The sequence below is a fragment of the Limanda limanda genome, chromosome 21, assembly GCF_963576545.1.
Source record: "Limanda limanda chromosome 21, fLimLim1.1, whole genome shotgun sequence".
In the NCBI taxonomy this organism is placed as follows: domain Eukaryota; kingdom Metazoa; phylum Chordata; class Actinopteri; order Pleuronectiformes; family Pleuronectidae; genus Limanda; species Limanda limanda.
The window spans coordinates 9,021,021-9,047,455 of NC_083656.1; the positions used below are offsets into that span (position 1 = coordinate 9,021,021).

Consider the following 26,435-nt stretch of genomic DNA (forward strand, 5'->3'; position numbering starts at 1 on the left):
GTACATAACTTCAGATTGTACGTTTTTAAGGATGAGAGGACTCTGAGGATCTGTTCCAGAAGTAGCAGCAGTGACCAGGAGCCTCTCGGGACCAGCAATCACAGCAAACCACTCTGGTAAATTATTTTCTAGAAAGGAAGCGCTCCACTGATCGGACTGAATTCTCAGAGATCAATGTCCTGGAGCCGAATAACAGCACCAGCAAACCTCCTGGAAAAATTCTCAATATTAACCAGACAGTGTGCGCTTACTGAGAATTCATCGACAAATAAATCAACTTTAAAGATGAGTGTCTCTGCGCCTCTCAGCACCTTGTTAACATTCAACAGCTGCACTCACGCTCTCATGAGGCCCTGACAACACTTCAGAGGCTGAGTCGCCCAGCTGAATGTTAAATCAGTGATTCTTAATTTTCTTTCATTTGTGGTGATAAAGACAAATTCGTTTGAAAATACCAACAGAAAATACGAGTTCGGTAATTACTCACAACATCTGGCATCTGGTGTTATCCATAGACTGTAAATAAGATTTTTTAAAAAAGGTAAATATCAGGGATAAGAACGCTGCCATCTTAAGCTAAAGTAAAGGCAGTGTTTATGACCTATACTGCAGCCAGCCACTAGGGGGCAATCGAGTCACTTTGGCTTTTTAAAGGCACCTGTCATGTCGTCCATCTTTATTCCAAGTCTATGGTTTTATTCTTACCTTTCTAAGATCCTGCTTCCTTTCACAGTTGACTCATACGGATGTGGCTCTTTCATATTGTTTTGATACCTGAAGAAGCCTTAAAGTGCAGCATTAGTTATTGTATCAACACGTTTAAATTGAATGACGAGGGGAAAATAACCTAATAATCAGAATTACATTTTGTTTCCCTTCATTCATTGACAATAATTGTGTTAACAGGAAGGGGTTATTTAGTTTTACCAGTCACATACGTGTCCTGATGCGTGATTCACAGTAGAAACAGAAGTGTTTTCTATGAGCAGTACACTTAGTTTTTCATAGAAATATGTCAGATATAAAGATTTAGTGACGCCCAAACCTGTAGTTGCCACAATCTTATCCTATTTTTTTTTTATATTCTCCATGGCTCAAGACGACAGCTCTCTCGAACCTGTGGTTGGTCAGTGTTTCTCCAGCCGCCGGGCCCGTTTTTAATCACTGAGCTAATCAATGATATGAGACTTGATTCAGCAGCGAAGTAAAGTTAATCCTGATTCATGACGCAAATTCCTGGTTTTCACAGCCACTAAAGGGGCTTATTATCACACTCTCCCGCTGATTCATTGTCCTTCATTGATTTGAACAAATCCTGATCACTTATAGACCCGAGAGAAAACTGAATGTGCAGCCTCCTATATTTTACACTTGGAAGCATCTTGTTTACCATCTTCTCTCTGATATCAGAGCTAAGCTGTGCAAGTGACGTTCATTCTAAAGGGATTAACTGATGTCATCAGTTCCTCCAGTTCCTCTCTCGGCAGATGTTGATAAAAGAAAATGATCTATCCTGTTCACCGAGCATAATCAATTGGCACAAAGGTGGTTCGGTTGAGGAAGCTTCATTTAAATATCATCAGACGAGGTTGCAGCAACATTTGAAGTCTGGCTTATCTTTGATTATTTGCCGTCTAATGATGTAAACACAGCACATCCCTTCTATGTCTCCCAAACAGCTTGTGAGGCCCAACGCGAACTTCACTGCTTATCGAGGTTTTACATGTGTAGAGTATCGCTGCAGGAATTCCCCCGTACGCAACAATTAATGGCAACTAGTGGATGTTTTACACATTTATTTTCGAGTGTTCGAAATGAACCAGCATGAAGGAAAACACAAACATAATCCCCCAAACTCGTTCCAATGCAGGATTCAGCGAAAAGAAATATGCTGAGACACTTTGTTTGAAGTCCATTCCTGTTCATCGCCTAATGGAAAACGGTTTCCCACAATCCTTTGCTGTCAGCTGAGAGCTCCTTCATCAGCAAAGATCCGGTAGCACCTCCTGCCTCATCCATCATGGACCTGCAACATATAATCATAATCATTACTTGTACTTTAAAAGCAGCAGCGTGTGATTATTCCAATTCATGATTCATCTGTTATTAGCCGTTTACTGCACAATCCGTTTTTACTGTATAAAAGGTTAGAAAATGTATGAAATTTTTTTTTTTAAGTAGCTTTATTCTGTCCGGCCAATGTTCCAAATTCACAAGATATTCAATTTACAATGATCTTAATCAAAATAAAATAAAAAATAAAAAAAGAAGCTGCAACCAATGGTGTTTTCCATTTTGTCCATCTTCTCTTGTTTGTAGAGAAGAAACTGAGCAAATACAGCCTGAGAGCACTTTCCTGGATAGAAGAACCATCACACGTTATGCTGAAAGTTGCGAAGAGAGAGAGAGAGAAACCACATCGGGACGTATTTAGTGAGTAATCTCGGGTGACTTACAGCTGTAAGTGGAGCCGCTATAAATGTGTATAGATTTAATTCAATGGGATTCAAACTGGGTCACAGGGCTATTAAAAGTGCAAAGTTAGCTGCGAGCGGTGTGACAGCAGGTTTCCAGCACCGCGGCTGCTGCTCTGCACTGTGGGCAGCCGGAGCACGGGGGGGGGGGGGGGGGAGAGGGCTTCACCTTTTTCAATTAAACGCGCACAATAGGCAGAGACTGGCCAACGCTCTCAACTCCTCACATCACGTGTTCGAAAGCTTATACCAGCGACTAGAAGTGACAAATCCCCGTCACCTTCACTCTGCCAATGAGACACATCATTGAGTGCGGTGTGAAATGATTCCCCACTGTGGAGTGGATGAGTAAAAACATCTGAATAAAGGAGGTTTTAAAGAGTCATAGCTTTAAATAGAGAGTGTTTACAGCAGTGAATCATCACCTTTGCATATTAAATGTGCATCGATCACCGTGAGGGAGTCCGTCACTTTCTGAGCCGATCAAAAGCAAGAGGAGCACAGTGTTGAAACGTCGTCATCATCATCAATCTGTGTCTTGACTTTTGTTTATTCTTTGAAGCTGCTCTAATCAATAAATCTCCACAGCTCACAGGAGAGTTTCAACAGTCTCCACCTCATCTTGATCTTTTCAGCCCAGCGCCAAACATCACTCAAATAAAGTAAGCAAGGTTAGCAGCTAAAGAGTCAGATAGTTGAGGAGACGTCAAAAACGGAGCCAAAAGCAAAGAGTCAATATTGGACTTCAAACTCCAAATGAAAGTGAATGTTGGATGTGTATGTTGGCACCTGTTTGCAAACATGTTTACTACAAGATCTCTGCAAGGTGATACATCACATTGGCACAGCTTGTTCTGCTGTTAATGTGGTTTTAATGCCCTGACTGAGTGAATTAGAAATTTAAATTCATTAGACAAAACCTACTTTAACAGTCCTCATGCTGGCATTGCTAACTGTGGTTAGCTGCATTTATGTCACTGGGATTTATTTTAATGAAATATGTATTCTTTTGAGGAAATTCCTAAAATATTAAAATATATCAAACAAACACAACAAACTACAACCAGTTTTTCTAATGCAAAGATGTGTTACTTCTTTATGAGCCATTTTTCTTTCTTTCTTGAAATGGTTTGCAAACATTTACTCAAAGACAGAACTTTGGATTCTTGATAGAATAGAAATCCTTTATGGTCATCGTACTGTGCAGAATACAAGAACATTATAGAGTGCTGCTCCTGGTTGGTGCATAAAATGTAAAAAAAATCGCATTTCCTGACATTTTATATATCGACCAGTTGTCAAAAAGAAAGTGGTGGGGATGATTCAATTATAAAAGTTTGTTGCAGCCTTATTTAAACTCTTATTGTGCAAAGAGTACATAAAGTAAACAGCAGCTCTGAATGACTGCCTGCTGTTCAAACACACCCGGCTGTGCGCCTCTCCTCCCCGTGTGTGAATGCCTCCAGCAGTAAACAGACGTGGACAGCTGCAGGCGGCCCCGGCACTCGGCACTCGGAATGATAAAGAGCTGCTGCAGGGATCACCTGCCTCATCGCTGGAGACACACATTAGACATTTCAGAAGCTCTAGCCTTGGCTGTCTATCAAGGCCGCTCATTCCCATCCGTGGCGGAGTGATTAGTGTGAAATTCAAATGGCACTGACACTCAAACGGAGAGTCACAGACAACATAAGAGAACAATCAAAGGGAGGCACGCTGTCATACTTCACAGCCAACGAGATCCAATTTCAAAGATTTGTCGGCTTGGTCTGGCAGAATTACTTATAGGGTACCTTTGTAATTTCTCACGGGTAGACGCGTTTGATCAATCAAACAAGTCCCTGAAACAATCCGAGGATTTTAAAGAAAACATGACATCCAGGGACCTATCTTACACCAGGCACAGAACAGCGTTGTCATTTTCCTGCCCAGCAAAATGAAAATGCACTCACACCCATTTAAGTGCTCATGTGCATGTTGGTCTCAAAATTAGTTGTGGTCAGTTGCACTGCTTTTTGTGGAATTTCCAGGGTCCCTACAGGTCCTCTTGTTAAACACACAGCTGCTCAGGCATTTTCACTTTGCACACTAATGCAAGCAGAATCTATTTCCTGCAGAGACGTGTTCTCCCTCACTATCTTTTAACCCCACTATTAGCAATCAGCTAAGTCGAAGCACAAATGGCTGTTTAACTGATTGGGGGATGGCGCTCTGATTGGTTTATTGCATGTCACGCTCAAAGCTCACCAATGATAAAGACTAGGGCGATTCTTTTGATCCTTGCGTGATGATCCCGTGCATAAATCTTTCTTCCACCATTCAACAAGCAAAGATCATTTTGGACATCCACTTACACCATGTGCTTTGGGAGTTGTGTTTAAGCAACGGTCTTAAGGCACAAGCAGGTAAAACTGTTTCCTAAAAAAAAACAATTAGGCGCTTCGTCCATTTCATGCATGTTCATCGTTCCTTGGAGAATGCAAATCAAACATATCTATTCAATTACTATAGGTCACGTCTCTCAAGCCTCATCTCTTTCTCCCCAGTCCTCCAGAATAAAAGCTTAATTTCTAATTACACTATGGAAAATAGCATTGTGTGGTTCTGAATATCAAAACTCAAAACTGTGCTCAAAAAGTTTGACATGGATCAAGTAAAATCCCACTTTGAAAACTAGCATGAAATTAAATATGCAAATTGCAAAGAGGCCAAAACAATACTTGGGTTAGATAAGAGGGGACTCCACTTACAAAACATGGTTTGAATTCTTATTATTGAATGGTTCACTGCAGGTTTTGACCAGCATGTAAGGGACTGGTTTTGCTTTCACTCAAAAAGTCACACCTATTTCCTGCTATACTTTTAATACAGGGGAAAACTGTTATAAGTAAGTTATCTCAGATGGCTTGTTTTAAGAGTAGATCTGGAAACAACTTCAGATCACATGATATGACTCATCAGAGCATGTAAATGAGAAAATGCACACGTGGCCGCAAAGACAATTAAACTGTGAAACATTTGAAAATCAGCTCTCGTGTCTCCTCAGATCTTCAGAAATAGGAATACAAACCCTCAAAGGAAATATGGTTACATTAAGAGAAACAGAGTGAGGGGTCCTATTTATCAGGCTTTTTCGAGGGGACTTGAAATCTCAAGGGTCAGACAGGAAGTCCCTACAGCACAGAGAAGACTAATTAGGGTGAGATGTGACAGAACAAAGATGTACGTGCATAAGCAATTGCACCCACACAGACACACAGACACACAGACACGCAGACACACACAGACACACACAGACACACACAGACACACACAGATGATTTTATCAGCGAATCAAATCAATTCTACCTGTAAGGACTCTTTAGAAATCATATAACCCCATAAAGGTGTTTTAAAATGTATAATGTTAACTAGAATGTAAAGAAAATGCAGAATCAATCATCAGTTCTGTTACATATCAACCAAAATTACCAAACAGTTGCTTGTTCCAGCTTAAAAAATATGAGACTTTCCTGCGTTTCTCTGTTTTGTATCTTTGAAATTTTTATTTCTTTGGGTGTTTCTTTGTTAGTCCGACAAAACAAATGATTTAAAGATGTTGCCTTGGGCACTAACAAACCATGAGACACATTTTTCCTCAACAATTCCCTTTATGCCCCCTGTTTGAAATTTGAAATTTTCTTCCTATTTTTAGACTTACAGTTGATACATTTTCCAAAAACGCAACAAAACCAACATTTGCTCATTTAAATAAACACACAGTGTGAACATCTTGCGTTAATATAAACCTTATGAATCTCATGACATATTGAATCTGTCTTGAGAGTCAGTCTGGCTGCGGATGGCGTATGTTCCCTCACATGTGTTCTCAGTGCGATCATTAGTGAAGACATCTGCCCAGTACGTCCTTAATCATGTCCCTGCCAAAAGAAACAAGGACGCACACAGTCGCACTGAATTTCATTAACTTCCAAAACCATCTTCCCTCTCTCTCTCTCGGTCTCTGCGTGCTTGTGACGAATAGTATTGGCAATCCTGAGAATCCTCGCTGCATCAGTTACCTTCGAGTGGCATTAAGCTGAATGTGTTCTCCTGACCCACTAACAAGCATGTTCCCAGGAGACAGGGAGCGGGTAATCAGGTTCCTTTTCTGGGTCTGAACAGATACATCTTATGCCCAGACGGTGTTGGAGTCGATGCATGGACGGCATCAACTGGCTGCCTGGCTGCCTGTGTATCCGATGACAAAAATTTGCATGTCCCTGTCTTAATGGTGTCTGTTGACATGGCTCCGGGGGCAGAGGCGAAAAAAAAAAATAGACATCACCCCACTGCTGAGACGGCAGGGTGGACAGCACAGGATGGCAGAGCTGACAAACAAAAAAGGGCCCTCAGTTTCCATCAGTGTAACTTTAGGCCACTCGGCAGGCGCCCTCCTGAATGCAAAGCAGAGAACGTCGGCAGCTGAAGGGAGAGCTGAAAAAAATAAAAGCTGTGTCCGTCGTCTGTATTCACTGACACTGAGCAGACGGGAGTGGGGACAAGGTTGTGGCTCGTGTGGGAAGGACACTGATAAAGAAGTCCAAAAAAGCCCAGACTGGTATAATAAATCACGCCATGACGCATTAACACATTCATGAGGCAGCGACATGAGAGGAAATGGATAAGACTTAAAATAACCACCAGTTTGCAGATGAGAAGTGATCAGCTCGAGCTCAAACTGCTCATTTCAACATCTATGAAGACTTCCTGGTTTGGCACGCGATTTATCTTTGGAACGATTATTGTGACTTTTTCCTGGGAACCTCACATGTCCTGAGTAATGAGACGCTTAACTCTCACAAGCTGCTGTCACACATGAACATTTCCCCAGAGGGGCTTCATGCGAGAACCCAAACGTCTGAGTTGGTTAGTTTGTGGAACTTTTCCTGCCTGCCCTCTTGTAAATGTCAAGATAGTTCACAGCGAGCGAGTGGGCTTGTTGATGACATTTCTAACACATGTCATGTCCTGCCTCCTCTGCCCATATGCCACAGGAATATTCCTGTTGTTGTGAACCCGTCTGACTCGGGCACACTCGTTTTTCATATCTCAAAAGAAAACCCCAGAAGTCTTCTGGACCCAATTTTCAAGACATTTTCTGCAAATCATGTCTGACAACAGCTACAATGAGCAGGGAGGTAGAAAAAACACTTTTCCACACATCACATTACATTTTTGTCAGCTAGTGGGGTAACTTTCTATTTGGATGACAACACGTGACAAAAAGTGGATGGTCAAACAGTGGTTGAAGAGGTAATCAAATCCTTTACTTGAGTTAAAGTATAAGCCAGTTCTTAGCACCTAAGCGATAAAGCTCTGGGTAAAGCCACAGACTATTTTTTGATTATTCTCCCAGTGTGAACATTGAGTGGTAGTCTCATCTCCTTCTCTGTTGCTCACAGAGGAACATTATTTTACTGAGAATCACATACAAAATAAAAACTCTGCACAATCAGAGTCGAGACAAACGTTTTTGATGAGTCCTTCTTTTGTCTGTTACATAAAAAATGTAATTTACTTAAATGTTTGACTCTGATTCCCTGAAGAGAATCAGTTGTTTGGAGTTGTACAAACACTTAATTCAGCTCTCTTGAACAGGAATAAGTTGCATGACTGTTTCATCTATTAAATAAGCTTTTTCTCCACTTTCAATAATTCTGCACTCTGATCATTTTGGTTTTTTCCTCCTTAAACTGCTCCCCAGGAAACTGGTTATCAGGATTTTTGTTCAATAAAACAAGATGTCCTCTCCTGCCACCTACTGGACAACACCATTGACAACGCTTCAGTGTTCCTTCTAAACTAGAAACTGTATCTCTCCATTGTTTAGTTTCTTACCTCAGAATAAGGTCAGCGCTTTAGTAACTCATGAGAAGCTCATGCTCCCTGCAGACGTGTAGTAACCCGTACAATCTGTGGAATATCTCTGGGACAGCTGGACAGTCTTCAGCTCAAACTCTCCAAAACGATGAGCACCGAATTCCTGTCACGAAAACAGCGAACATAAATTACATTTAATGCATCTTTTCTATATCAGAAACAGTTTTAACCAGTGAGAGATTTAGAGAAACAAAGATTAGTGTGTGCAAACATTCCATTACCATAGTTACGGGGGACTGAAGATTTACTTTGTGTCATTTTCAGAGGAAAGAAAATCAAGGATTTTGTTTTTTTAAACACATGCTTTCTATCTGCTGTGTCAATTTGGGGTGAGACTTCACCTTACAATCATATTTTGTCAAGTGTTTCTTTTAAAAAAAACATGAATCGATCATTCTCCTCTGAAATTGAAAAGGCTTCAGTATACCTCATCACTAAAGAATCCCTGACACCCTCTTTCCTCACTTCTTTCCAACGCAAGAGGGGAATGTGCTGTGTCCAACAATTTCAGGATCTTTTACGAAACATTCACAGCCGCTTCACACAGATCAAATACTTTTGTGTATGAAACAGAGTTTTTAAGCAAGCCCATATGTTTGTTGTTCATTTAGATAAAAGCTAAAAACAGGAAAACAGCTGTGATGTCACATGTGAATGTTTGAGATTTATTATCTTGAAAGCAAAGGCAGGACAAGATTTCCCTCGCACCTTTAATATGGTCCTGGCATCGAAAGCCTCTCTTTCGTTCATGGTTTGTCTCTTGGAGCTTCCTGTGTCTTCACCTGGAAAAACACTGGAGTTAAAAAGACGAGCTCGAAAATGTAGCACAGGGCAAACACATGTGGACCCGTTATCTCCTGATCAAATAAACGTGTTTACTTGCTGACACAGTTGTTCAGCTGTAGTACAATAATAAAGGGAGATCAAGGTCAGTTAGTCTGTCAATTTAGCCTGTGAAAAAAAACATAGAATTTTAACAGGACGTAGCCACATGCTGGTAAACATGGTCGGCAGTGACACAGCGCCTCTCTTGTGTTGTGTTGCTGCTCAGCTCCGTACAAATTTTGCGAACTGGGGCTGGACTTGATCCATGGCCAAAATGAATGAAGCCATTGTCGCAGTACTTGGAAAAACACGCCGCTTGGAGCATGTAAACAGAGCTGTGGCCAAACGCAGAGCTAGCAGCCCGATCCTGCCTCTCCTCAGGAATCTGTAGCTGTAATTGTTCGACATTAAGCTTTGTCGTCACTGCAGATCCAGTCCGAGCCAAAACACAATATGGGGACATTGGCAGATGGAGTCAGGGCAGGAGGTTCCAATGGGATCACAGCTGGTTGGCGAGTTTGTTTTCACACAAGCGCCAGGCACAGATGCTGTTTTGCGTTTAGCCCGTCATGTGTATGTAATGTTTTTACCTGTGGTGTCCCTCCTGAACAGAGTGTTTATCACGGTGCCGTGCAGCTTCACACGGTCCCACTCTCTGACCATCAGACCTGCCGACACAAAGTGCTCGACCAGCCGCTCTGCGATCACCTGTAACCTAAAGTGTGATCATATTTCAAATAAGGGATAAGAGATTGTCAGCTTTTTTGATTTACTTATCTCTCCACAGGGTTTATCACTAATCCACTTACTTGTCAGATCTGTCTTTCACATTGACTTTGGCGTACAGCACATCCACCATGGCTGGGTCATCATTCATGTACTCTATACCCGTCACCTCCAGAGGCAGAGCTTTTCCTCCAGCGATTTCCCTGATGTGCGACAACACAAAACACCATCACAAACCAGCTCAGTAGTTCAGTGTTGCCCCTAAAACTTACACTGCAGCTCTCTGTGTTGGATTCTGCTGTTTAGCAGACTTGGCTTGGGACACCACACATTTTTTTAGCCCAAATCTGACAATTAAGTTTGACTTTATCTAATCTACGCAATCAAATCCCATCTAGTTACATGTGATCTCATTTCCCTTCTCAAAAGTACAAATTTCATTAAAGAATAAGGCTGGTGATAATCTTTATTTTTCTAAGCCAAAATCCCATCATTGAACTAAAACCAACATCAGTCTCACGATACTTTCCCACTGCCAAACCCCCTCTGCATCCAGGGTTCATCCATTAAAGCTGAAGACGTCTTTAAAATAAGTCAAAAATATATACTTTAAGTTGAAAATCAGGTTGGTTAATTTCCTAAAACTGGGCACAGTAGATTTTAGGAAATACAAATCAAACTGGTGTTTTTTGGGAACCATTTCCCACAGTAGATATGGAGCCCTAGTGACTATTTACAGCAGGAAGGTGTAAGTCAGCTTGTCTAGAACTTAACTCCAGTTCCAACGTTTATTGCCATTTAGGAACATGAAAGCCAGACAATAGAGTTTTGTGGCAGAGAGGAGAAAGGTTTACTAGCCTTCAGCTACACAGGTAATACTTGTTTGTAGGAGGAATTTATTCTTTGTTTTCTTGGGCTTTGCAAACAGTAAGAAAATGATTAAACATCATCAGATTTATCCTTTGAAAAGCAGTGAAGTTTTGTTTTTTATAAACTCAAATAAAGACGTTATTTATTTAGTTGAACAGTTAAAATCTGAGTATTATATAGAATCTTTGTCGTGCCCCTACCTGAGGACGTTTTGACACTCTTGGAGGTGTTCACATGCTTTTCTCACTTCCATCTCATTTAACAGAGACATTGTGCCGATTGTCAGATGAAGCTTTGCAGGATTCTGAAAGATGCTTCCATCTACTCCATGATCCTACACATCAAGATACAACAATTTGTCAACATAGACTATAAGAACAATATAATGTGCCATACATATAAAACAACATACCTGTGAACACTTCTCCAACACCTCATCTTTAAACCGAAGGAATCCTTCTTGGATTTTGGGATCATTCAGAGGAAATGACAGGAAGTGCGTGAAAGGCTGCTTTCTCCGGAAACCGTCAAGGAGGACCTCAACTCGAGTGACAGCAGATGAAACGGCAGCTTTGTGGGAGCCGGTGATAACTGTGAGAAGATGGAGGCAAGTCAAGAGAGAATAAATCTCTGTCATGATATGCCCTCTCATCTGTTTTCATCTGTGTTATGATGGTTTGATTAATCCTCACCAATCTGTCCCTCCACCCCTTGTTTCGGGATGTTGATCGACGTCTTTGTGTCCGTCTCTAAACGTCTTCGTGTTTCTCCCTTTTTCCCGATGATGTATCTGCGGAGAATTGAAGCAAACAGGGAAACAGACTCAGGTTGTGCTGCCTGTAAACAAAAACTAATGTGCAGACGCATTACAACACTTTTGTTTTGTAGATCACTCACTTGTAGAGGACACTTGGGACGTCGATGGCACAGCGGTATCCTTTATCAGTCTGTTCAATGAGGTGGGTATCACAGGTTTCCTCTGACGCAAGCTGTTCGCTCTCTAAATAACAAACAGACAATTAAGTTATCGGTTTCTTTCTATTATGGCTAAAGCCTGACAGCACTAATCAATCAAATAGAGCAGTCCCACAATAAGCCCTCAAATTATGACGGTTTCAATGTGAAGTTTTGTTGAAACTGTGATAAAAAAAAGGAGTTGATTCAGCTGCATGGTCTTTCCTGTAGGATGTTGTTAGAGGTGTTTTCTGCTGATTAGCCCACCCTCATTCATTTGAATGGGATGGTCACAATAATAGGAACCCCTGTTAACACTATTCAGTACAGTTCAACACATCTTAAACACACAATGTGCATTTCATGGCAGTGTTATTTCAGCACTTCTATTAGACTGCATTCGCTTGATGTACCTAATAAACTGAGTAAGTGAAGTTCTGCTTGTCAACACTAACCTGATGGATCCATGTAGGAGAAAGCCTCCTCTTCCTCATACTCTTCCTCCTTGATGACATTTCTTCGGTATATTCTTCCATTTATATTGATGAGCGAGGGACGTAAAACCTCCATAGTGGAAACTTTACAAGGTTAGCTGAAGCAAAGCACAGCTAACAACACAGGCAAGTCTCTGGTTAGCTCGTTGCTAATTCAGCCAGCTAGCTAACTTGCTGATGACGTTTCAAACAACGTTGAAGTTAGCTTCCAATTCGATAGATAGGAGAAAGATTGAAAAGTGCACGTTCTCCGTTTGTTTACACTTTAATACAGTGAAATAGTTTTAGATATTTTAGTTTAAGTTCCATCGATGTTCGAGTCCCATTCTCAAAAGTTATTATTCTCTCTAGTATAACATCACTGTCGACTTGGAGTCTGACTTCAGTGTCGTGACGTACAATTGGGTCGACGTTTCCGCTGGTTTCTCGTGAGCAGATCTACAAACTACAAGGCTCGACCACTCCCTTTAAAAAGCGGTGGCAGCGTTTCATCCGCATAGTTTTCAAATCTGCTGTCGGAGCGTAAAACGCTGCATGTGTCGCAAAGTGGTAGCAAGACCACAACTACACAAACAAACAGAAAGAACTGCGCGGATTTAGAGTCGATGCAGCTTCAACTGGAAAACAACGGTTGGTTCATATAGTTTTAAAAAAACGTATTATTCATGTGATGTGTCGTATGATACTAATGGCTGCTGGTTGTTGACTTTATTTCTGTTAGCAGGGTCGTTAGCTTCCCTGCTAGCCACTCACAGCTGATTGTTCCCACTAGCGTTAGAGTTGACAGGTTTTGTTTATCTAACTGAGCCTCATGTCTGTGTGTGTGTGTGTGTTTTAAAGGTTTCTAACACGATGGCTGCCTCCTCTTCGTCCTCCTCCGCGGGGGGTGTCAGCGGCAGCTCGGTGACAGGATCCGGATTCAGCGCCTCAGAGCTCATCCCCCCCAGGAAAGTGCTGTACACATATCCTAAAGGTGCAGGAGAGATGATGGAAGGTAAGAGCCAACACTGATCTGTAGCTATCTTTCTCTCTTATCTTCACAATTAGGCAAGAGATGAACCATACAACCATAAAGAACCAGTAACATTAAAGAGTTAAAGGCTGTGTCTGTTTCTAAATGTCACTCTGCTCCATCCTTACTTCAGGTAAACCCTGTTTATCATAGTGTATTTGCTTTATCAGCAATGACAAACGTCCTACTCCTCAGTGGTCCCTGCATCACAACACTGGATTATCTCCTCTACACACAAAATGTAGTTATCGCCTCATATTTATTTAAAGCTCTAGTATTTAAGTTCCCACATCTCTTTCAACAGCTAAAACCCCAGATCCCTCAGTGACTTCACCTCATGTTCCCACTCACCTTGACACAACTGGGTTTAAATGCTACATGTCTTTTTCATTGGAATGAGCTTCAAACTGTCTTTTGAACTGAAGGCGTTCATTGCCATTGGATATTTCAAAACTTAAGTATCCTGATAATAATGTTTTAGGACTCTTGCTATTTGTTGTGTTATTTCTGTTTGCTGATTCTGTGTTTATCTCATCATGAATGTTCTGTGCTCTCTTGAAAAATAGATTTCAGTCTCAATCATATCTGATAAGTAAAGATTAAATAAAATAATAAATGCTACGGCTACATTCACATAGAGAGAGCTGAGCCACATAGGTTGGTGTCAGACACTTGGTGCAAATGCAACATCATTTTTCCTGAGAGTTGCAGATTATGTGCTGAATGAAGCACTGAGATCTCAGAGCTAAGCACCCGTTTATCTGACTGATGCTGATTGCAGCTTTCTCTAGGACATTTCCAAATGCAGCCACGTGTCTTTTATTCACTGTCGGAAAATTTATTTCACAATTGTGACCTTTGATCCTGTTTTCTGAGTGTCAATAAATGCAGATGCAGCAGTGGAATCTAAATTAATTTAGTAACGGGTACCAGTACTTTGCATGAGTGTTTCTATTGGATACTCCTTCTAGTCCACTACATTTTGAGATGAATTATTGTCGTCAGTACAGCTTTTGATATCAAGTCACTTTCTGTTTGGTAATGAACATTATCAATATTTATGATATATTAAAAGCTAAGCAAACCAGAACTAAGTAAAGTTTATGTAATTAGCCTTACATTTACCAGCAGCAATGCTTAAGTTATTTACATATTGATATACCAATAATGCTAAACCAGCCTATATGAATGGACTGATCTGCATTATGAGTAATTCTACTTTTGGTACTATTAGTCCATTTTGATATTTAAACTCTTATTTTAAACACATGTAAATTGTGTAATGACAACTTTTACTTGTGATGGAGTAAATGTACATAGTTTTGCTATTTCAAGTAAAAGATCTAAGTACTTCTTCCATTGGTTACTGGTTTGAGACACTTTGGGAAACTTATGTTGATAATCTTCATTATTTTGAAGTTGAATTAGTGGCTAAAACTAGGGACTAAAATAATTCTTCATCACAAAGCACTTTGAAACATTTATTTAGAACGTGTCTATTCTCTGTTTTACCTAAATCCAGCTTTAAGCCGGCAGCCGAGTTCCACTGATCCACCCTCGTGCTTCATTCACTGGCTCGTCACTGCCCCGCACACAGGATTTGTTTATGGGAGCGAAAGGCCACCTGGCTCTTTACTCCCCCTTGTTGCCTGTGCGGCTCAAACTACACTAATTAACGTGATTATTTAGGCAGCAGAGCACCGTGAATTGGAAAAACAACCAACAAAGTGATGAATAGGAGCACAGTGACGCTGAAGGTCTCAAGCTGCTTCTCTTTGTTGTCTTGTTTTTGACTATTTCATAACTCTGAATGGGCCTTTTTACTGAAAAAGCTTGACAGCCTCATTTTCCAACTCTGCGGTTAAATCTTCTGAAGAAATCTTTAAATTTCCACTTTTGTGTGTGTCTTTTCAGATGGCTCTGATAGATTTTTATGCGAGTCTGTATTCAGCTACCAAGTGGCCTCAACACTGAAACAGGTCAAACACGGTAAGCCAGTAACTGTATATGCAGATTTTCTTGAATTTGCATGCTCCAATATAGACCATTACGCCAACTGACCCACTGTCTTACATTCTCCCAGATCAACAAGTGTCTCGTATGGAGAAGCTGGCGAGCTTGGTGGAGGAGCTGGAAGCGGACGAGTGGCGATACAAACCCATCGAACAGCTGCTGGGATTTACACCGTCTTAAGTAAAGATGACCCAGATGCCTTCGGTTAATAAATCAGCCAAATATAAGGAAAAGGGAAGGAGCTACTTTTATTTCAGTTCATAAATTATATCCCTTCTTTTATGGGTTTGTGTGAAATGTTACCTGGAGATAAACAATGTGAGATGTAATATTTTATCACTCCTTTTTATTGTATGAACATGGTTTACTTATTACTTGTAAAGCAAGGTGTTCTATTCATCCCTGCATATTTAGATAAACACTTCTCAACTTCAAATCTTCTATGATAACTTAACAAATTCAACTTTTGTAATAGATTGTTAATACTTTTCAACTGGTTTAAGCCAGTCCACTCTGCCCTAAGGCTGAGATAAGAAAACTATCTTTGCTAATGTAATAAATCCCTTGAAGTGAGACGTTGTTTTTCCACTCGGCTGCTCTGTAACTCATGAATCTGAAAACCTGGTGCCTGTTCAGTCCACCCTCTTCTGTGTGGATCCTGGTCGCTGCTCGAAAACAAAGAAAGCTTGTAAATAAAGTCACACTTCGACATGTCACGGCTCTGTTTCTGTTTGTTTTCCCTGTGTCGTGTAGTTTGTCCCAGACTATAGGGGGATAGATTCAATTTGCATGTTTGTTTTTTAATGTTTTTCCGTCACTTGAACGAGCTGAAGCCTGACACTGATGGATGTGATGAATTCAGTGTCACGTCCCTGCCGTGCGTGTTCAACGAGGAAAGATGCAGATCTCTGTGTTTTGCTCAGTTGAGTGTTTTTTTAAACAAATGAGAGCACGTACAGAACGTCCTGTTCAGTGTAAATGTCTGAAAACCCTGAGCATGAGAGGCCACACCTTTTATACAGCTGCAGCTCAAAATTCCTCCTTGAACAACAGCTCACTTCACAACACAACCTTCTTGGAAGTACTGTAACTTTTACAAGTGTGTGCTTTCCAAGAGCTGCCTCTTTTCCAAGAGCTGCCTGTCCCCTCCGTCCCGTCGGATGAAAAACAAAAGGGAACCAACTTTTCTCCTCCCCCACCCCAAACTTTGTGACGGCAAACGCACAACATCCTCCCCTTTAGAACATACTGTACCTACACGTGTTTACGTCTCTCAGTTCCTCCCTGACAAAAAGAACAGCCCATCCCACTCACGTGCAGCGACGCAGCACATATGTGGCGAATCTCCAAAAAAAGTTTCCCCCTGTGCAAACCTTGCAGTACTTCACAGTGAGGCCCTGCCAGAGAGAAACACAACACCAGGCAGTTTGTGCAATGCACTGTGCACATTTCCACTGTGCTTGCAGTTTGCCTGTGCCTCTACCTCAAGTCGGGGTGAACAACAAAATGCAAGATAACACATTTATAGATACTGTACTGTGTTCCTACTGCTCTGCCTGTCTTTGTTCTATCTGAGGACAAAGAGCTGTCACATATCTTTACAGGGCACACCATCATGTTATTGCCGTTCTGTCATATACGCAGTGTTGCACTATGCAGCAGATCTTGTTGTTTGCACCCCTGTGTGGCTGCTGAGAGAAAACTGATGTAATGCTTCTGCAAAACAAGTGACGTAATGTGCACTGCAACACTGATCAGGCCGAGTTCTGCCTGCTGCCTGGACTCTGTTCCAGGCTGTCAACAGTGAGGCTGCACACACACACAGACACACAAAGACACACAACAGCACCTATAGTCACCCATGCTGAGGTGGTGGGATACATGAAACAACAAAGAGATGCAACACAATCTGATGCAGGCAAGTCTCTGTACATTTCCACCACACTGGGATCTGCTCTTCATCGCCACCATCCCCCTCTAACCCCCCTCCTCCTCCTCCTCCTCCTCCTCTTGCTGTTTTTCTCTCCTTCTCTATGTTACCAGGCAGGACACTGGGTCAGATGGCGTGCCTCCGTTTTTGATTGGCTGGCCCGGGAGGCGGGGGGCGTGGCCCGGCTGGTAGTATATAACCATTGTTGCAGGACAGATCGAGGAGCTCAGACAGCTGATGAGGAACAGAGGAGTCACAGGAGACAGCAGATTGTGGTTTTGCGAGACAATAACCGTGGAATTAAACAACCCGAAGCACACAACGGACTCACACAGCGTCGTCTTAACACAAGCTGTAAGTATTGGGTCACAATGGCTGGTTTTCTACGCTTGTTAGCTCGTTTTAACAGATTAAAAAGCTTCTAAACTACCTGCTATAGCTACTTCTGAACAAAGATGTCTGAGGCTTGCTCTGCTTCAACTTTCCTGTTTTTTTTGTCTGTCAGCAACTCGCTGCAAGTTTAACGTCACTGACCTGTTGTCTTTGTTTCTCCTGGTTTTAGCAATCCGCCCACAGAAGAGGACAGACATGCCTGCTCTGTGTGCACCCAGCGAGGCCAGCGGCTCCCCCCACTCCCCGGTGGACAGGAGGCTGTCCTGGGGCAAACTGGTGCAGCGACTGGCCGACTTCAGCACATCTGGAAGCAGCAGCAGCAGCCTGGAGCTCGGCTACAACAATGGCAGCAGGAGCGATCTGTCAGACTCAGGTGAGCAGTGCTGCAGAGGCATCCAGGAACAATGGCTGGGCGAGGATAAAACCATATCTGTGACTAGTGCAAGGTTATTTTCATCCAAAGTCCCATTAGATTGCGTGTGCATGGTGCAAACTGCTGGTAAAGTGATTAGAACCACAACTTTATCTTAGGAGAAAAAAATTGTTTTGTGTCAGGTTTTAAACTTAAAATAAATAATTATAATAATGACTATTTGAAGTCATTCTGAGTATCTTTTTTATGGCTTTCATCTAAAAATGTTCTTACCAGTGTTCCCCTGAGTATCCTTTGTCTGCCAAAACTCTTTGTTAAAACCGTTTTTTAAAGGTGCTATACAAATAAAGTAAATTTTCTATATAGAACTTTTGGTTATATATCGCCCAGCCCTACTCGCAATCTTTTTGTTAGACGTGGATTTCATTATTCTCCAATCGATGCCTGGTTCCAGTTCTAACCCAGGGTTTCTTCACAACAGGCTCTGACATCTCCGGTGACCTCTCTCCCTCCGATGAGGACCTGTTTTATGACCCGATGGAGGAGACCATCCTGAAAGACTTAGTGGAACTCATAGAAGCCAGCCTGCGAGAAGCCAAAGACTCAGACTGCGCCCTGCGCTGCACCAAACTGCTCATCCCGGAGAAACTCCTGGAGCACATCGGGCAGGAGCTCCTTCACCTGGCGGCCAGCGAGCCCTGCGGCCTGAGGGGGGCCCTCATCGACCTGTGTGTGGAGCAAGGGCCCGTCTGTGAGAGCATGGGGCAGCTGTCCGTAGACCCCTACCTGGTCCCCACCTTCCAGCTGACTCTGGTGTTGAGGCTGGAGTCGGACGGGCTGTGGCCCAAGATCCAAGGACTTTTTAGCACAAAGTCTCCTTCCGCTCCAGTAGTGAGACAAGAGATTAAACTTCGGACTGGTTTCCGTGTGATTAAGAAGAAACTGTATTGTTCTGAAGAACTGCTCATTGAGGAATGTTGAGAAATGCAAGGGATCTACATTGTTAGAAATGCCCAGTAACTCTCCCAGAAGGGCCTCAGTACTCTTACTGTGTGTGTAATGCCTTCTGCGTACGGTGCGAGGATGCACTTAGTCAGGATGATGACTCTACTGTACGGTAGTCGAAGGTTATGGTACGTGAGCGGATGTTGCTCCTCATCGACATTTCCATATTTTCAATTGCAACATGTAACTATCATGCTATATATGGTTAATAGCATTATTTTGCAAGTATTAAAGTGTGTACCTCAGTTTCTATTGAAACCACATGATGGCAGCTAGCTCTATGGTTATATTCATTGAAACCCATTGTTTTATTTCTTTTTTTTCACAATGCAGTTAACTGATTGTACGTGATGAACTGTACCATAAGCAAACCATTAGGGACCTTTTATAGTGACTGAAACAAAGGACTACCAGTGCTTGCCTTGTGCAGTATATGTGTAAAGCTGTGGCTAATGATTCCAATGTAACTTGATCCTGTATCTGTGTAGCCCTGTCCTGCTTTTAACTTTATTTATTTGATATTCAAATATTCATAACATTGCACTGAGTTTGTATTTTCATGATCGCAAATAAATTATTTTTTTTACATCTCTCTTCTCTGTCGGCTTATTTCATGAACCCGGTCAGATCTAGTTTGCAGTTTTACATCCTGGTTCATGTTTCCTATGGTAATTGTGTAAATCAATAAATTAATTATAATATATAAGCAGTGGAAAAATTGGCTCCATTCTGCTAAGTAAACAGTCATAGAACCTTTATGAAACTAGCACTAACCTATTTGAATTGAGGAATAGTGTTCAGCTATTTTGGCATGAACGTCAGCTGAACCAGACATATCATGCACAACGATGACAAAAAGTGTGGAAGTAAATTTCGCAACAACTGCCAAAAACAGCCGGGGACATTCTGCACGTCCCCCAAAGCGTGAACGTGCACGGAGCCATGTTCCCAGTTCCCAGTTTCACTCCGTGAGCCAACCCTGTGGATTTTAGTGCTGACTCAAGCCTTTGTTTCCACATTCTGCTCTGGAGAAATGAGTCGCGTCCCACACGTTTCAAGCATCCACATTTATTTTTCATCCGGGACTAAAAACATGGTGGAAAAAGGTTCTGTGTGATAGTCTGTTCTTAGCTAAACAATAAAACAGAGAATAAATAGCATTCTATGAACAAAAAGATGGACATCAGATGGGACAGGACACTCCAACAATAAAACCCGTGAAAGCCCCTCTCTGTGGTTAGGCACGTCTCTCACTCGTGGCGTTGGCGTTTACAGTACATTATATCACTCTATCCTTCATATAATTAAAGGAGGCAAAGTGTAAAGGGACATTTCATAGTTGTTATCTCTCTCTCTCTCACACGCACACACCGACAAACAAACAGCAGAAAAAGATGACAGATCTCAGTTTTCACATGTCTCGACAAACCTTAGACATGAGTGTGTATTCATCAGAGGTTTCACATTATCCCTGCATAGTTTCACAATGTGCATTTAAAGTCAAACAAGCAAAAATCCAGCGCCCGACTTCTCCCCTGTACTGATTTGACTCTTTAAAATGACAGAGGAAGCGTTCGCTGTGGTATCTAATCAGCTGCTACATATATAACATCCATACAGTGAGTAACCCCACCCCCCTCTCTGGCTACATCCGCAGAGGAGCTTATGTTTAAACCCAATGCAATGAATTTTTTGTACAGATCCAAAATATCAAGATGCAGGAATTTTCATTTTAACATTTTCCCATGTTTTCCCAGGAAATAATTCATGGATCTTGGTGGGAAAAAAAATCAGGCACGTTAGAGAACATATATCTATGCAGCTTGATGGCAATTTAAGGGAAATGAGGGGCGTTCCATACTGCATTCTTAGAAGGAGACAAAAAAACGAGTGAGCTCAGCCAGGGTCACGGCTTCCAGGCAAAACTGGGACGTGGAGGTTTTCCAGACCGGTGTCTTGTCATGGGGACGAGCTGTTTTCAGTGGCTTTTCCATTTTTCATATCGTTATGTTAATATTACATTTTAAAGTTGACATATTAAAATTCATAGTTTCGTCCAGTTTGTTTTGAGTTCAGTTAGATGCAGATTGCTGCTGGTTTGTTTGTGTTGCTCGTTGAGTCGTTGTCAGTCTCCAGATAGTAAAGCTCGTCTATTTACAGCCAGCAAACCTCAGTATTGATTAGGGAAACCTAGAGATGATAAGAAAACAATGAATGAATATGCAGTTGGCCTCAGTACAAAGGTTTTCAGTTTGAATCTGGATACTTGTGTTGTGAATATGAAAGCAGCTCCAACCGTGTTGTGATGCCGTGATCTCGGACAGCTTGACGCAGCTCGGAGTGCGAGCCCTCTGCGCCCTTTGGTACAGATCCGAGTCTCCAAAGTAGCGAGCCCTGTATAACATGCCTTCCTCTGCAGGAAACGATTCATGAAAGACAGAAGAGAGGAGGGAGGTGATAAAAAAACAGAATATGTTTTTTAATCCTTCGCCCAGAACTGGCAGAACCAACAGTCAATATTCGCAGCTTAATAAAGATATCAGCCTGATTTGTTCTACTGGCACACATACTTTGTTGTTTCTCCTTCCAACAATTGTTGCGAAGGTTGGAAATGTAATCGTCCTCCACCGAACGCTCTAAATTCCTCCGATTCATCCCCGTAAACTCTTTGGAGAACTGATCCCCCACGTAATATGGCACCTTCAGGTGCTCGGTTAGCCTCTTCTGGGTGTAACCTGCTGACCTGCACGAGGGGGAAAGGAAAAAAGTGTGAGCGATGCAACACGTGACCGGCGATGACAAGGTTGACCGGCCTGGCACCGTCTGTCTCTGTGAGGGCACTACTCTGATGATGATAACGGCTGGAGTACGGGCCAGAAACGACAGAAGTGTATCAGGGACACAGAGGCAGGAGAGAAACATGGAGAGAGGCCAGACACACGGAGCCAGCAATTCATGAGGAGGCGATATGGAACCGTTCTGTCCAAAACAAACAAGTCGCAATAGATCTGAGGCTGCAAAACAACTAGTAACATGAAAACAAATCTATGAACCTGAGACATTTCAAATTGCTTTTCTTCAAAAACGGCATGAAATAGAACAATCAATGGTTTGAGTACACAGAGTACAGTGTGACAGTGTTATTTCAGGGCAGGATTCAAACTCACGGCCTGAAGCTGAGGCTGTAGGGGGGGGTGTTGACCATGATCTGACTGAGCGCTGACACAATCACCAGGATGAGGATGGGCATGACCTGCACGAAGAGAGCGAGTCCCCCCTGCAGAGGAAACATGACATCATTCCAACCTCTCTCTGCTTTAAAAAAACAGGCACTTGAATATTGCAGAGGTAAAAAAAAAATCACAGATGACTCAAGGTCTCCCCCTGCTGGAAAATAGTCACATTACATCACGTCTGCAGGCTGCTGGAGCTAGAAAGGAAAACATCCAACTCACCTCTCGTGGTCGCTCTCGTCCCCTCTCTCTCCTTGGAGGACGCATCCTCCCGTTAGCATACACGCCAGCAGTACCTGGATGAAGGTAGCACAAGTGGCACTTAACATACAGATCATAACCTCTTTAACCTGGAATGAAACTGTTTATAATGGTCGACAACACGTCTCCACTTCCTCCCACTATCCAGAAATGACGCCAAAATGTTCTGTATATACAAAGAACGAACAATCGTGGGTCGTCTGTCAATGATGACGTTTCATCCCGTATTTAAAGCCTCAAATAACAAATTTAAACCAAAATAAACACTTGGAGCAAAGTCTGTGTGATGAGAGCAACATTAAATTTGACTTTTTTGTTTGGTCCATCTATTAACATGGAGGAGGAAGGGTTAATGACCACCAGGGGACGATGGAGCCGTAATGTCGTCCATCTTGATTTACAGTCTCTGGTCTGAAAGCACACAGTGTAGCAGTGGCACTCACTTGACGGGTATCCTCCTCCGAAGAACATGTTGAAGAGGTCTTCAGGTGAGATGTCTGGCTCGAAGTTTCCCTGACTGGGTTCGTGTGTGGACGGATGTTGCCTCTCTTCTTCACACTGATCATACTGCTGCCGTTTGCCAGCGTTACTCAGGACGGCGTACGCGTTCCCGATAGCTTGTGGAAAGGAAAAACACAAAGTCAAATTGTGTTAGAGCATCACAGAGAACAGACTCTGATGATTGATGAACCCCAGTTTCGTGCATGTTACCTTTAAAAGCCTCTGTGGCCCCTGGGGCGTGGTTCTTGTCTGGATGGAATTTCAAAGCAAGTTTTCGATACGATCGTTTCAGTTCGTCCTCAGGCGCGTCTTTCTCCACCCCGAGGGTTTCATAGAAGTCTTTGCATTGTTTTATCCTGTGAAGAAAACACATCACATCAGATTCCATATAAACGGAGAACATATACCCGGAGAGTAGACTCGGTATCAGTCAGTCTGACCTCCTCACGGCTTCCAGCTGATCGGCCGTGTAGGGTTTGGAGGCGTCTGAGGGTTTTTGTTCAGGTCTGGCATCTTCACCGGGGGTCTGCCGCTGTCGAGGCCCCGAGCGCCCACTAAAGTCTGAGTGGCCGCCTGCTCTGGGTGTGAATCCATTCTTCGCTATCAGGTCCAGCAGCACTGGAACCAACACAAAAGCACCATTGTGAGGATTCAAATATATGCAGGCATCCAACACACTTGCATAGAGAGATAAAAACAGAACGATATTTCCTGTTTTGATCTGGTCAGATTAACCAGGATGGTCCAGAAACACTTTAAGGGTAAATACCATGAAATATCAGAAACTGTGGCAGCCTCAGCAATCTAATATTAATAATGTGTTGTAGGTTTCTTTGACTGTGGATTATGTGTAAGTCAAATCTATATATTCATACAATCAACATTTTTTTGTGTGTACTACTTCTGCCTTTGTTTCCTCCCAAGTCCAAACACATGCGGATTGGGGGATGGGTTAATTGGATAATCGACTTCTGCCGTTGTGAGGACATAAGACAGACTTTGCTGAGTGAGGACATTCTGGGTAAGAGGACATTTGGGCTGGTCCTCCCATTTTAGCACACATTCGTTGAACAGCTGCAGGATCCAGGTTTGGTTTAAAGGTTGTGTGTGTAATTGTGAGTGAGTGTGAGTGTGTGTAGGCCTACTTGTGTCTCATTGCAGCCTCCCTCTTGCTCTGGAGCTTTAGTGTGTGTGTAGGCAATTGTGTATACATTTAAAACTCAATAAACACAGTACACATATGTTACATATACTAATATAAACATGTACATTGTACATATTTTGTATCTTTTGTGGTTCCTTGTGTTTATACTGTATTTCTTACATAATTATTACCTTTAGTGAGTGTATTCCTTTTTTTTGCTGCTGCTGCAACACGGTTTATTCCACAGTGGTGGGACCATTAAAAGATCATCTCATCTCATCTTATCTCATGTAATAACACAACTGGCTGTATGTCTTGCCCTGTAACTGACTTTCTAGGTTTAGCTTTCTAATAAAAACCAGCAGCCAATAGCAAAGTGACACCACTGACTCCCTGTGTACTGTTTCATGTACAGTGAACCACCACCAGGGTCCTATCATGGTAGATGTACTTCAACAGCCCATCTGCTGGGACTGCAGCTAGGGGGGGTCTACGCGAGGCCCCGGCTCCTCCGGGACGATGCAGGTGATGATGCTGCAGGTGATGATGCTGATGCTGCTGCTGCTGTGCACCCCCCTATCCCCCTCCCTCCCCAGCTCCCCCCCTGATTCCCTTTTACTCCAGCTCGGCCATTTTGACTCACCCCTGGCCTTCTCGGTCGGGAACAGCCTCTGCGCCTTCTCCAGGAACCGCTGCGCCTTCTCCGGCTGCTCGTCGCTCAGCGCCGCGGTGGCGATGTCGATGCAGCGCTCCGCCTCGTCCCGGTTCACCTCCATCGCAGCAGCAGCAGCGGCAGAGAAGCGGAGCAGCAGTAAATACAGGCGCCTGCTGATGCCGTCATGTGGATGCTGCGGAATCGGATCCCGTCGGCCGGTGACATGAAGCCGTCAGAGCCGTGATGCTGCAGCTGGAGTCTGGAGCCTCTGGAGATCCGTTCGAGCCCTGGGTGCGCGATGTGATGACAGCGTCCGCTCCCTGCGCCGCCTCGTCTCTCCACTAGATGGAGACAAACCGCTTGTTTTCAGAGGAGCCCTCCGATTGGTCCGTGAGGAGTGAATAGGTGTGAGCAACAACCATAGGCAACAACACGAGTTTTTCTTCTTGGTTAAGTTTTTATTTCAAATAAAAATATAAAACATGCAACAAATGCAACAAGTAAATCCCTGAGTAGGAGCAATTCAAAACATATTGAGTCCTTTCCCCTTTTTCATTAAAACCTCACGCCACCTGAACAGTTTTTTCCCCATGGCAGTGGGGCTCACAATGACTCTGCCCCCCCCTCGCACATAATTTATCTCAATTCTTACTGTATATATTATTGTTCTTACTGTATATATTGTTGTTTTGTTTTTATGTACAGTGGCAATTTCAAATATTTCCAATATATGCAACTGTTCAGTTTACTAAGAGGTTAACTTAGTTTAACCTCAGTTGACAAGTCACCAGAGTTACTTTTAAACACAACACACACACACAGCTGTTTTCCTTGTTAATGAATATTAACGGTCACCGCCTATTCCAGAAAATCTCTGCACCTTAGCACTGTATGTGCATAACTCTCTCACTGTATATATTGTTTTGTTTTATATTGTTTTATATATATTTATATATATGTAAATATTGTTGTTTAATGTCTGATTGTTATTTATGTGCACCAACCACACCAAGGCAATTTCCTGTATGTGAAAATATACTTGGGAAAAGGATTTTGATTCTGATTCTGATTCTGATAGTTCATGAAACCGTTATGTGAAATGTTCCAACTTTTCATTCCTAACTGTTTCATCTCGTCTAATATTTTTCTCCGTTTTTTGTGTTTCTTTCAGGTCTTTTTGATTTTTATTAAACTCACTAAATGTTAACAGCCATTTCAAACCACAACAGACTCTGCTGTGTCTGAACTGTACACAGGCCCCAGGGCCCGGATCAACCCATGACTCAGTTAAAAGACTGTTTACACCATTTAGAACAAATAGTAAGGTTAACGGTGGTCTTTATTGTCCCTTGTTATTTGGTTTTCAAACAGTCTTCACAAACCAAGAAGTTATTACAGAGCCTTGAGTCTGTAATTCCACACTTGAATGAAAATCATTCACGTTCCTTTTTTTTAGTAGAGATTCTGTACAATTTGTAAAATAAAGAGAGAGGAAATTTTGACACATAGAGCTGTTCAGGCTTAGTCTCTGATCATGTGACAGAAGTTTGGTGGTGATAGAACAATGCACAGTGGAGTTATGACTCGTCTCCTTTGGCGAAGGTTGAACCTTCGCCGTACCTCAATGTTTACAAGGTTTGAGGAAATGTC

At 42.4% G+C, this 26,435-nt stretch overlaps 4 protein-coding genes across 4 annotated transcripts; 2 read left to right on the forward strand and 2 right to left on the reverse strand.

Annotated features, from left to right (window-relative positions):
* Positions 1-1,781: 1,781 nt before the first annotated feature.
* On the reverse strand, positions 1,782-12,628 carry ascc1 (activating signal cointegrator 1 complex subunit 1). The gene is made up of 10 exons (XM_061094742.1): positions 12,227-12,628; positions 11,715-11,817; positions 11,510-11,607; positions 11,230-11,408; positions 11,018-11,151; positions 10,031-10,150; positions 9,812-9,936; positions 9,105-9,178; positions 8,355-8,499; positions 1,782-2,026 (listed from the first exon to the last, which is right to left on the reverse strand). Exons 1-9 carry the CDS (start codon positions 12,339-12,341, stop codon positions 8,383-8,385), a joined length of 1,065 nt encoding a protein of 354 aa, XP_060950725.1. The 5' UTR covers positions 12,342-12,628; the 3' UTR covers positions 1,782-2,026; positions 8,355-8,382.
* A 171-nt stretch (positions 12,629-12,799) lies between these two features.
* Positions 12,800-16,003, forward strand: anapc16 (anaphase promoting complex subunit 16). Its single transcript, XM_061094884.1, has 4 exons — positions 12,800-12,895; positions 13,106-13,259; positions 15,192-15,266; positions 15,361-16,003. The coding sequence occupies exons 2-4, from the start codon at positions 13,118-13,120 to the stop codon at positions 15,468-15,470; spliced, it is 327 nt and encodes a 108-aa protein (XP_060950867.1). The 5' UTR covers positions 12,800-12,895; positions 13,106-13,117; the 3' UTR covers positions 15,471-16,003.
* Positions 16,004-17,453: 1,450 nt separating this feature from the next.
* ddit4 (DNA-damage-inducible transcript 4) lies at positions 17,454-19,579 on the forward strand. Its single transcript, XM_061094650.1, has 3 exons — positions 17,454-17,574; positions 17,783-17,986; positions 18,468-19,579. Exons 2-3 carry the CDS (start codon positions 17,809-17,811, stop codon positions 18,965-18,967), a joined length of 678 nt encoding a protein of 225 aa, XP_060950633.1. The 5' UTR covers positions 17,454-17,574; positions 17,783-17,808; the 3' UTR covers positions 18,968-19,579.
* Positions 19,580-20,395: 816 nt separating this feature from the next.
* Positions 20,396-24,906, reverse strand: dnajb12b (DnaJ heat shock protein family (Hsp40) member B12b). The gene is made up of 9 exons (XM_061095150.1): positions 24,774-24,906; positions 23,427-23,604; positions 23,197-23,342; positions 22,929-23,102; positions 22,447-22,520; positions 22,159-22,268; positions 21,562-21,734; positions 21,288-21,404; positions 20,396-21,181 (listed from the first exon to the last, which is right to left on the reverse strand). Exons 1-9 carry the CDS (start codon positions 24,904-24,906, stop codon positions 21,162-21,164), a joined length of 1,125 nt encoding a protein of 374 aa, XP_060951133.1. The 3' UTR covers positions 20,396-21,161.
* Between the last annotated feature and the right edge of the window lie 1,529 nt (positions 24,907-26,435).